This window comes from Corapipo altera, unplaced genomic scaffold (genome assembly GCF_003945725.1).
Source record: "Corapipo altera isolate COAL_440 unplaced genomic scaffold, ASM394572v1 47, whole genome shotgun sequence".
Classification (NCBI taxonomy): Eukaryota; Metazoa; Chordata; class Aves; order Passeriformes; family Pipridae; genus Corapipo; species Corapipo altera.
The window spans coordinates 8,931,564-8,943,856 of NW_020884897.1; the positions used below are offsets into that span (position 1 = coordinate 8,931,564).

Below are 12,293 nucleotides of genomic sequence, written 5' to 3' on the forward strand. Positions count from 1 at the left end.
TGGAAATTTAATCTCCTGAGAAATAGATCAGATACCATTAACAGAATGAAACATAAATGTTCTCTATGAGTTCCTGGAGAAAGCCTGTGTTGGGTCTACAATAAAATATGCAATTTGAAGAGTTGTTATCAAGAAAAAAAAAGGTTTCATATGAAGAATTTTATTTTATTTTAAAAAAATTATGCACTTTAACAATGAATTCTAAATGGTTCCATTAAAACTAAAGAAACCCATTGTTTTCTATGCAAGTCAGAGTCATGTCTCTCCTTTTACCCTTCTCTTTGCCAGACACCCTCCAAAAGTGGACACTTCCCCTGGTTTCTGCACAGCTGTGATAATCTGAGCCAGAATACTGCAGCGAGAATGAGGGATTCTCACAAGCAGGGACTCACCTTTGGGATATGACAGTTTTCAGCTCCAGCCAAGAACGTAGGAGCTCTGTCACAAGCCACTGAGATAACACGCTAAATTAGCTCATCTCCTGGGAGACTCACTCCCACCTGTTCAGCAGCTCCAGGCCAAGCTCCTTTCAGCCAGCCCAGTGTTAGATCTGGGTACAGCAGAGGTGTGTCATGGTGCTCTTCAACTCCTCTGTGTGGATTTTATGCCACTGGGGTGCTGCAGTGGGGAGTCTGACTGTGCCAGCTAATGGCACTGTGAATCAGGGCTGTCTTGTAAAACTTCACAGCTCAATCTGCTTACAAACATTAAGTTATAATGGTAACCTCAAACCTTGCTAAAAAAGACAGAGGATTCAGCAGTGGCTCTTTGTGATCTAGCATACAGTAGGGATAGTATTGACAAATAAAAGGGTAAAGTCCCTTCCTTATTTAAAGAGATAAAATTCACAACTTATGATAAGTGCCTGAACCTGCTGTACACTACTGCCTGTTTACAGTATGATCCTACACTCTTTGGACACAATTTGTGTTGCTCATGTGCCATAAAGAGGCTTTGGTGTCACAGAGAATCAGGACTGTTGCATTGTTTCAGGCAAATCATGTTGAGCCAGCCAAGACACCCAGGGACAATGACTTTCTGGACAGCAACCAGGTGAGCAGAGCAGGTCTGGAATGATTTTAAGTCACTCCTCCCAGGAAAAAAAAAGAAAAAACCACAAAAAACCCAAAACCAAACAACAAAACAACAAAACAAATATATATCTTCAGATACAGGAACATAGATCACATGAAGTTACATTTATTTGGCTGCAACCCCTCATCTCTACTAAAGACATATGGTTCACATCTAGTACTTCTGTTCGGTTCAGAACTACACTACTGACCGAATCTCTGTCTGACCCATCTACCATGCTCTAACTCACATTTTATAGTACCCTCAGAGTGCACAAACTGGCTGTATTTTGCATGAAGCTAAGTCAGAAGATACTGAACAACTAAAGCACATTCACACCAGTCTGGAACTAGTCTGGAGTAACTCCCCCATTCAAAATATGTTTTTGGGACCTCAACACCATCTCTCTGACTCTCACAGGGTGGCTCCACACTACTTCCCAATGTAAGCACACCCATGCTTTTCAGTTTAATCTACTCTGGGAATAAACTAATAGCACAGGACTCAACTCACAATGGCTGAGAATATTTATGACCTTGAAAGAAGACAGCAGGCACACAGGGATTGACACCCCCTAAAACAGGAATCCCAGAATTACCTGAATTATAACACCATAAAGGAAAAGTCTGCAAAATGCAGCTAAAGTGCACACTGATTTTCTTGTTTGGAAAAATTTACACAAATAGAGGCACTTTTCAGCATAGTATATTAGATTCTCCAACGGTACTCAGGCTTTAAGATACTACAGATTATTTCTGTGAAGTACAGGGTAGCAGGGGAACATTAGGAGCATGAAATATTAATCTTTCCATCATTTTATTCCTGAGTCTGGCCAAGGTTTTCCAAGTGAAACGTGTTGTCTCTCCACTTGAAGACACCACATCTATTATTTGAAATTCCATCTGTTCTGTAAAATTTAGAATTGATTACCTTAATGACAGCTAATAGGCAGAACTGTTCTATTGATCTGATTCCACTCCTCCACAGAGCCCACTTCAGTAAGGCAGCCCTCAAGCTGTTTTGCCCTGTCACTTAATTTTTGGTCTTTTACATGGAGTTCCATGCAAACAGTCATTAACAACCTTGTCTGGGACATGAGCACATTTCAGAGCAGCATCGTGCTCCCTGTAAGCCCATGACAGCTCTTCTCTATACAGCAAAAGAAATGAGAACAATCCTTTATTCTGAGTGTTCAAATACTCAATTAACCAATCAACCCTTTAAATATGTTTTATAAAAGGTGTTCTTTGAGAATCTGTGATCCCCGTTATCCTTGATATGCTGACTCACTTTTTAAAACACTTAAAAGTCTCATTTTAGCATTATGGCTGTTATTACATTTTCACTAAAAAATCAGCCCCTTTATATATGACTGCAGAGCTATTTGCATTCCCAAAGGCCATTAAAAGTAACAAGAACTGGCTAAATTAAGATAACAAATTTACAGGCGTATGTTAAAACACAAAGATCTTCAGCCTGTGTAAATAGCTAAAGCACATTGTCACAGTACTTGACCTGTTGTTGCTATTTTATTTTCCTTTTTTAATGGAAAAGTGGATTTAATGGTGCACCCACACATGCAGCTAGCAAACCCCAAGACAGAGAACAAGATTCTCTAGTCCACTTGAGCTGGATCCCAAGTCTATTAGTGTCTACAGGCTTTGCTACGGACTTCTGAGCACTGGGTCTAGCAGAAAGCCAGCTGTAATCACTGTACACTGCATGGTATCCAGCTCCAACCACTGAACAAGAAACCACAGCTGTGTCAGAAGCACCCCAGCGTACAGAGTCAACCACATCCAACTTACAGCTTGATCAAGCAATCACAACTTGACAGCACAAGACAGTATTATCACTTACAGAATGTCTTCTGTACATGATGCCCAAAAGACTTAAAGTTCAGACTCATGAACAGATAAGCAAGGCGATAAATGATTGGAATTCCAAATAGTTTAGCTGGTAGGGAGGTGAGCAGCATTGCTTATCAGAAATAAATTGTATGGAAGCATTTTTAATTACCTAAGGAAGAAAGGGATTGTCTGGCTTCACCAGCTAAGGCAGTTGCTTATCTCCACATCACAATCATTTTCTAATTATTATCATTTTTGTAAATCTCAAGACAGAACATGACTTCATTTGCATATAGACACAAGTCTAAAGTAGATTTTTAAATTCAAGCCTGCAAAGCTTCTGCAGATTTCTCCAAACTTTTCCCACCCTGCTCCTGCAGTGTCTTTTCATGCCCAGCTTCTTTGGGTTAGCATGGTAGGACACAGCAAAGACTTAAGCCAACTGTGTCACTTGCTTGCTTCTGGATTCCGGGAATGTCACAGCAAGGAACACAGAAAAGGGATGGACACAATCTCCTATGACAGCAGCAGTTGCTTCTGAAAAAGACTCAGTCCTCTACAGTCAGACCAGCACTTTGCCTTCAATTTTTCTCCCAGCTACAATTTTCAGTTTCTTGATCAGTTTTAAGTAAGAAAAAAATCTCAGTAATTTTTGAAATGCATAAGCCTGGAAATAGAATTTTAGCTAGAAATAGAATTTGGATAGAGCCTTTTTTTCAGATATGAACTGTTTTAGATAAAATAAGGGTTTAGATCTGCTTTTGGTATTGGAAGATAAAAGTACACTCAAATCAATGGACAGAGATTGGATTTGACCCCCTGCTGTGAAGCCATTTTACTAATAATGCATTGTGATAACAAAAAAAGAAATTATGGAAGTGAGCAAAGTTGTTCACAGACTCAAACATTAATATTCATCAATATCATTGATATTTATATATGCTTGATATTTCTATTTCATGCTCACACTAGGGCAGAGCTGAGAGAGGATGTACTTTCAGAATATTTAAGCATGCCATATGGGTATAATTGCAATTCAATCAGTTATAGAATATACTCAATTAAGATTCTGCATAATACTAAAGACTTATTCTGGGCATTTTATACTTCATGTGAGAAGAGCGAAGTAGCAAAGACATGGCATGCCAACAGCACAGTGGCACTGGGCAGATAACACCACCTGGAACAAAATCACCGTTCCTTTATAAAAGGCAACACACACTTCTTGGCTTACAAAATCTGACACTTTTACACAGCTTTAAGAAGGAGGAGGGGACAGCCCCATAGCTCTTTGTTCAGAAAAGGCACTTATACACCCCTGCTTGCCAGAAAACACAGCTACACTCATTTTAATCTGTAGCAAACAGTGACAAAAATACCTACTCCAAAAGCATTGGACAGAGAAGCAAAGAAGCCCAACAGATGCAGGCTTAGATGAAGTTTCTTTACCTTGAGTATCAAAGTTGTTTCCTTCTTGTTTTCACTGAACCATTGAGCCTGTTTTGGCCATTAGTAAAATGTCACCCTGAAAATGCAGATTATATGATGCTATTTCTGGTGCCTACTGTCTTCCCATGCTTTCCCCTTTCTCAATTCCCTAAACCAAAGTACAAACGAAAAAAAAAAGCAAAAAAGAAAAACAATGTGTGAGGCTCTCAGCCTATCAAGCCAGGAAGAACTATTTTAAGAATTAATTTGTGCCCTGAGAGAGATCTGTTTAAATTATCCTCCTGTGCTGTCCTAACCAAAGATTAAAGTGGTGAACTTCCAATGTCTTAAGGAGACAAGGAAAATTGAAGAACTGGAGCGTCCGGGCTCCCCCAGGCACGGGCCCGAGCACGGGGAGGAGAAGCTGGTGCTGAGGAGAATGGAGATGCTGATCTGCCAGTGTGCCCAGAGCCCAGGAACCTTCATCAGCCTCAGCTGGAGCTCAGAGATCACAACCAGGCTTTCCCTCATGCCACCACTTTCTAGCTATGCCTATCCTTTATGGTTGAGGATACATCCCTTTTTTTCCTGCCACCCGCTGTTTTTTTTGACAGGGAAAGTTCTGACTTCATTCTGTCCTGGTAAGTGCAGGCAGACAGGAATATCCTCTATAATACAGGTTTGACAGAGAAAATGAAGTCTTTAACTTTCTACCTGTACAGAAACACATGAAAAAACTACCATGAGAAATAAATTAATCAAGTTTAGATATGGTGTAAGCACGGCAATTTTCTCCAAAGCCAATGGGAGTTAAACCTACTCACAGCTGCTTTTTGCCCCCCCCCTCCATCCCTGCTTGTTCATGCAAAGCCTGAGCACACGCTGTACCCTGAAGTGTCCCTCCAAGGCAATGTCAGACAAAAAAATTCCCTTAAAGTGCATGACAAAGTCAGAAGCTGAACCTCAGTTTTACAATTTTATATCCATCTGCAGAGGAGGGTTTAAATACTCTCACCCCTTTTTCCAGCAAGAAGGGGCCTCCATCCCAACATCCTTCCCCCCCACACACCCAGCAAGCATATACGGAACAAGTTACAGAACAAACCTCTATAGTCTTCAGCAAGAGGTACAGGTTGTTAAAAATAGCACAGTTTCAGCTTACACACACACACTGAGAAAGCAGACCTTGAACACAGCTACACAGCACTTTCCTCCTGCCACTGGCTGGTGACTCAGTTCACAATTTTAGGAATGCACACCAAAAAGATTAAAAAAAATAAACCATAATAATCATAAAAGAAACACAGAGCTATATAAAGCAAATCTGTATTTGTTCGAAATTGAGGAAAATAAGCGTTACCTGGTCTTGTTGTTGGGCTTGTTTCCCTGATGCATTTTGCTCCTTGGCTGTAGTCATGCTCACCTATTTGTGCCCACTGCAGTGGCAAACAGGATTTTACTCTGTGTGTGTGTGTGTGTAAGCTTGTCTGTGTGTTCAGACATACACGCGCACACACACACACACAAAGACTAAAGGGATATGGATGAGTAACTAGTCCATCACTTAATCACCAGCTGAGAAATTTCCCACCCCCACAAAAAGAAATAAATAAAAATGCAACGCAAAAAATCACTAGTCTGGTTGTCTTCCCCCTTGAGCCTCTAAAATAAAAGCAGAAGCAGGAGCAGAGAGAGAGAGAGAAGGATGCTGTGGGGGCTTCTTCAATTAGCAACAGCCTCTGCAATCGTCACAGAAACAATGATAACTGCTTGGCAACCAGCAACTGGCAGCTCGGAGCCGGAGGCAGCGATGTGGTCCTCGCTCCCCACCTCCACGGCGGCCGCCCGCGCCTTGCGCATGCACCGGCTGCCTCGGCACACACTGTGCAGCTCGCTGGGGATGTGCACAGCTCGGCACTCATCTCCCCTCCCGCACCCGGGCAAAGGGGCCGCAGCCGCCCGGCGCTCAGGAGCTGAATCCCGCATTCCCCGGGATGCCGGTGACGGGAGTCGCGCGGATGCGGAGCTTCTGGCAGACGCGCTCTCGCCTTCTCCCCAACTTGCGGAGGTTTCAGTGCCCTGGCAGTCCCCGGCTGCGAAGCAGAGCTGTGTCAAGGGCAGCCTTTGCCCCGCTGCAAGCACGGATTTGGAGGATGCAGCGTGCGCTCCCAGGGAAGCTGGTTCCCACCGGTGGGATGCGGAGATCACCAACGCTCCCCGGGGAGCCGCTCGTCTCACTGCCAAAGGGTGGCACGTTCACGTGCCCTCAGACTTCCCCGGCCCTCTCCATGTCCCTGACACAACGGGGACCACTTTGCATGTCTGATGTGGTGGCTGCCTCCTGCGCGCCGGTGGCTGCCATGTAGGTCACGTTGCAGGGTGACACACCTGCACACGTTCCCTGCTCCGATCCACGCTGCCATAGCTCGCTCCCTGCAGATTCTCTGCCACAACGGAGATCTCTCCAACACGGCAGAGCTGTCAAAGTAGCCTTGCTAGCACAGCTGCCCACCTTGATGTCAGCACGGGGTGACACGGGGTGTGCCTGAGCACCAGGCACAAAGCAAGTACCACTCTCCAGTAACCCTCAAGGGGACCTCACATGGTTGGACAAAACTTGGAGCAGCATGGAGATTGTTCAGAATTTGCTTGAGACTGATGCAAGTCCTCACTCACCTCAATGTCAGGTGACGTGAAACTGCCATGTTGCTGCTTTTCCCATCCTCACCTCCTACCCAGCACACCCAGGACTGAGGTGGGATCGATACAATGCTGGATTGAGCCCAGATCTCACCAGAGTGCTGTAGCTCTGTGTAAAGCTAAATGTTTTCTCACTCACATGACACTGGGATCTCTGCTGAGTCTGTAGATAACCAGCTAAGGAAAAGAAACAGTAGAGTGTTTATCTGACAAGGAAGTGATTATGCCCCCTTTGATCCTTAATTTTACAACATGCATTTATTATACAAGGTCACATTCACTAATGCCATTAGAGGCAAGGTCTCCTTACACCTGGGATAATTTTGATCCTTGGTTCAGGGACACATCAATGGCACGCCAAGTTTTTCTAGAGATATCTACTAGCCACCACTGGGACCCCCTAAGCACTTCTGTATTTTCACCATTACATGTCACAGCAGTTTATAGAAACCACAACAGAAAAAATCTGCAACATGGAATTGCACTGATAGGAAACTGGATAACCTTGCCTCATCCCAGGTGCCACAATCCAGGCAGCAGCTCATTTGAAAAAAAAAAAAAAAGTGAATAGCACCTCTAACAAGAAACAGTAATTTGCATTTAAATCTAACAGTGCTGATTTCTTGCTGGGTTATACTCAGACACAGTCCTAGCTTACACTGCAATTCCATCTCTTTAGTCCCAATAGTTTTAGTCACAATATTTTATATGTGTTTATAGTGAGGTTATTGCTCATTCATTTTTTCCCCAGCCATTGGAACAGAATTGTTTTCAAGGTCTTATACAAGTGGATCAGTTTGAATTTTCCAATTGGTCTGGTCTACTTTTCTACCTGTTGTGAGTGGTAATGAAGGCTTGCTTTATTTCTGCTATTTTTCTTTCCAAGAAGAATTCAAATGAAACAAAACTGTCTTTGGAGTTTGTTTTTTTGTTTTTTACTCCCCTAGAGTACAACCTGGACATTTCTGCAAAACAGATCCCTTTTAAAATATGGGCCATTCACTGTGTCCCTGACCCCTCAGTACTTACACTGGCAATCCCTGGATTTAATTGTACTGATATCAAAAATTAACATATCTATACCTATTTACATACCTATTCAATTCCTTCACAATTAGCAACTTAAGACACAGTTTTCACTCAGTTTCTGGAAATGGCCACTCTTCCTTACAGTGTAGACTTTTCTTCCCACTAAGCTTGTTGTTGGACACGTAAGAAGTTAATTATGCTAATGAGTCCAGCAGTTAGCTATGCAAATGCATATGGCTGAGCCTCATTACATGGGTGCATTAGGATGCTGACTGTTCTGACTGTGTCTCCCAATGCTTGGCACCACTACCCCAGTATTACTGAAATGCCTTGATCTCTCTGCCTGGAAGTACCTCCCTGTCACTCCTGACCTGTGAGGGGTGTCTCATCCCCTCAGACGGCCACAAGTTGCTGCTCACTGCCAGGAGGATGTGAAAGTAGGGGACAGTGACATCCTCCAGCTCTCTGTCACCACCCTTCCTTAATCAAAGCAGTTCTGAGGTTGCCAAACACTTCCTGAAGAGACACTGGAGAAGGAAGCAGAAATGCCTTTCAGAAATGCTCATTACTCATTGGCAGAGAATAATCTGCTCGCATATTAGCAGGGCTGAGGCCATCCATCCTGACCTCCGTGCTGTTAGGGTACCAATTTTATTGCTTGGCTGAGTCATCACTGATGAAAGATTAATACATCCCTATCAAAGGACATGAATCTGCATCTGCCAAACCCAACAGCTGCCCAGGCAGAAGGATTTATACAGACAGTCCCATTCAGGGCATAGCAAGAGGCACTGGCAGACAAAGACCCTGGGAGTATGTCTTTCTCATCCATCCCATCTGATCACAAGGATTGTTCCTCCCTGCCAGGTTCAAAAGTGCATCAGGCTGTTCACCCCCTACTACTCATCATTGCAACAGGTTTGTCTCCACTCACTGCCTGTGCTACATGAAAAGTCCGTCTCCAGGCTCACTCCTTGCCACAAAAGCTGCATCCCCATCATGAAAATCTTACATTAATTCATGTAGTCCACACTATGCCACCATTGTGACAGCTCAGGAAGACCACTATGAGCATAGACACCTCTCCTTGTTTACCAAGATGCATGTACAAAATTCCAGCTACAACCATGTGAATGGCATCCCCACACATGACAGCAATTAGCTCCTCCAGCACCAAAGCAGGACAGACAGACATTTCCTTCCCATCAGGAGAGGAACCAGCAACAGGTAAAGGAAAATGTTCCCAGCTTGTCAACTCATCTTCACCCAGACTGCTTGTTTTAACAAAATCATGCAGCACTGCTGTAATACAGATAATTTTTAATTACCTTGTAACAAATTAGTCACACATGTCCTAGAGCCTTTCCTGTTCAAAGCAAAGTGCTTCATTCTCCTGAGATTGGCGGGAACAGGCTTGTGGTCTGGGATCATTCTCAAAACTCTCCTTGGAGTTCACAAAGTCACCACAAATCTTGCTCAAGCTCAAAGACTGTTGAAAACCTTGAATGTTGCAAATAGAAATTAATGTCCCCATGGCTTTAGGAAAAAAGGTGGACTAAAACCTTAAAATGTCATCACCACGAAGACCTGTGAACTCTTAGGAGCTAAAGTACAGTAACCATCGCTTATGATGATACATTACAGCAACACATGGTAGGAAAAGAAGCAGTTTGTTACTGCTCCAAACATTTTTAAGCAGATCAGTTTACTAGGACCATCCTTGATTCTGCCCCTCCGTGAGGGTAGAGGTCTCTGCTGTCCATGAGTGCAGTGCAGCTCCTTCATGGGAAGCAGCAATGGACTCTCAGGAGTCAGTGCAGAGCATTCTCACACCCTGCATGTTACAGAGGTCAGATCCAACAGCAGCCTGTGCTCACAGCGAGCCCTCCAGCTGCACACATCTGTTCAAGGCAGTACAGACTAAGGACAGTGATAAGCCTGTAGCAGCAGTGGGTGCAGTTATTTGATGCAGAACCCTTGTGCTCCATTAAAACCTGGGTTTCTGGCTGCACCATACTGGGCTATTTATTCCCCTTTCATTGCCACATCCAGGAAGTTGAAGCCAGTGGGCAAAGTGGGTAGAAATTCTACTTGGTTAACCATACCTTTGCACAGTCTGCTAATGTTCTCCCTTCTCCAGATGAAGACCAGATCCCACAGGGAGCTATGTGTCTGACATTTTTTGTGGGTCTAAGCCATTAGTATCTGGGGTGCAGTAATGTGTTACCTCCAGCAGAACACACCACATGATCTGCTTCTGTACAGCCAGCCCCTCTGAGCTTCACACTCACTGACAGTTCCCACTGGTTTGCTCTCAGTTCAGGAAGGACACAAGGCCCAGGAAGGCACATAATCTGGCAAGATATGACAATGGAAAAATCAGAAGTAGGTTACAAATGAGAAGTCCTAAGGGCAACAGTTCTTTTTGAAAGTTACAGTAGATGTAGTAGATGTTAGAAAGATAATTCAGGAAGAGAGACAGACTTTACCACAACAGATATCTACTATAAGGAATGTGAGATGAGCCTGTAAAAATGTTGTAGCCGTGGATTTTAGCATTCAGTCATTTGAAAGGTGGATCAAAACTGGCCCACAGGATGCAAGGGAAACAGTGCTCAGTACACACTGGTGCTGCTTTCCAAGGCGGGGAGGCAGCAGGGTGGGGACACAAGGCTGGCAGCTCCTGGCAGCTCCTGCAGCAACTGTATGAGTAGGTCTACCTGATCCATGCTCTTCTAAGACCAGCAGCATACTCCCAAAAAGGTAAATCCATTTAATCTCTAGGCTGATAAAATACATTTGCAACTGCCCTATTGCCCCACCATTCCAACTTTCCTAGAGAAATTCAAAAAGGAACAAGAGGGAAGGGTCTGTACAAATTAGGCTCTCCATGGCATCACCATGGTCCTTAAGATGTGCCAAGGCACACTGGAATTACCCCTCTTTAGTCCCAGTGCCAAAATCTCATCCACCCAAACAGCAACACCACAGTCCCTCTTCCTTCCGGGCCTGTAGGGCCCAGATGCAGTGAGTCAGAGTGGTCTGTGTCCTCCACGGCAGATCCTTCTGGAGGTCAAGCACTCCTTTTACAGGGGATGCCAGAGCAGAACAGAGCTGTAAACCTGTGAGGGCTGCAAGGCTAAAAAACTCTTTATAGAGGAGTTCATACTTTTAGATGCTTCAAAAGCAGCCAGACATTGTGGCTATTCATTCTGGAGATTTCTGCTTTGTGCTCATCTGAATAAGCTTTGGAGAAGGAGAATTTAATTTTTTGTTCTGAAAGCACAGTTTGTGCCCTGCCCCTCTCCAAGAATGTGACAACAGTAATATCACATTATTGCACAGCAACGTCCCCAGTTGGATTTTGGAATTGGAAACACTGAGATGGTAGATCAGCTGACATCAGCTTTACTCCTACAAAGGCTGCAGAGCATCTCTATTGCCTACACACCATCCTCAGCACTGCTCCTCATAACAGTTCCTAATAGAAGACCATAAAAACACTGTAATCCTGTTCCAAATTAATCCTTATCTTTGGCAAGAGTTCTCATTTTGTCAGAGCATCCCAAAACTAATTTTCTTATAATGGAAGAAAATCTTTGGCCTTTAAGGATATATATTAATTAGCTTTATTTTGCTCCAGCCCTGATACTGTCACCCCTCTCTGGTTGTCTCCAACATGTTTGTTTGACCATGTTTGTTTGGTCATGGGAGAATCTCTATGTCCAGAAGCTCCACTGAGACTGTTTCTGTCTTGGGGATCCACTCAGATGGATGATTTTTCCAGATTTCAAATGTTCTGTGAAAAGGCTAGAGGCAATAACAGATTATGAATATAGTTACAGATAAAAATATATAACACTTCCATTACCCATGACCAAGATCATTAAGAAAGCAATTTTGTGTGCTATTTTCATTTAACAGGCCAAATCTGGTTTGTTTAGTCGGTGCCATTAATTAGTTATTTGCATGAATATCTGTTCCTACAGGGGATACACTTCAAAATGTTCCCACAAGCTTGAGAACTCCTGCTATCTGAGACAGCAGGTATGTGGCAGCAGGGGACACAGAGACAATGGGCATTGCAAGAACCACTTGTGTTTCTGTGTAACAGTTTCATGGTGTTGCTGCTACTTGTCTATTATCACAGCCTCACTAAGTTGCCTTTTTTTTTTTTTATCATGACCATGAGAAGGTAGTTTAAAGTGATCA

General features: G+C 43.5%; 1 protein-coding gene across 5 annotated transcripts in view; it reads right to left on the minus strand.

The window, feature by feature from the left end:
- The window catches only part of DPP6 (dipeptidyl peptidase like 6), a 542,987-nt gene that overhangs the window by 241,602 nt on the left and 289,092 nt on the right, over positions 1-12,293 (minus strand). The window contains exon 1 of one of the 5 annotated variants that reach the window (XM_027648435.1): positions 5,713-6,197. The exons of the other annotated variants lie outside the window; for them this stretch is intronic. Within the exon in view, the coding sequence (XP_027504236.1) occupies positions 5,713-5,769 (57 nt within the window). The 5' untranslated portion in view covers positions 5,770-6,197. Of the gene's footprint in view, positions 1-5,712; positions 6,198-12,293 lie in introns of those variants that run through there. 5 annotated transcript variants of the gene reach the window in all.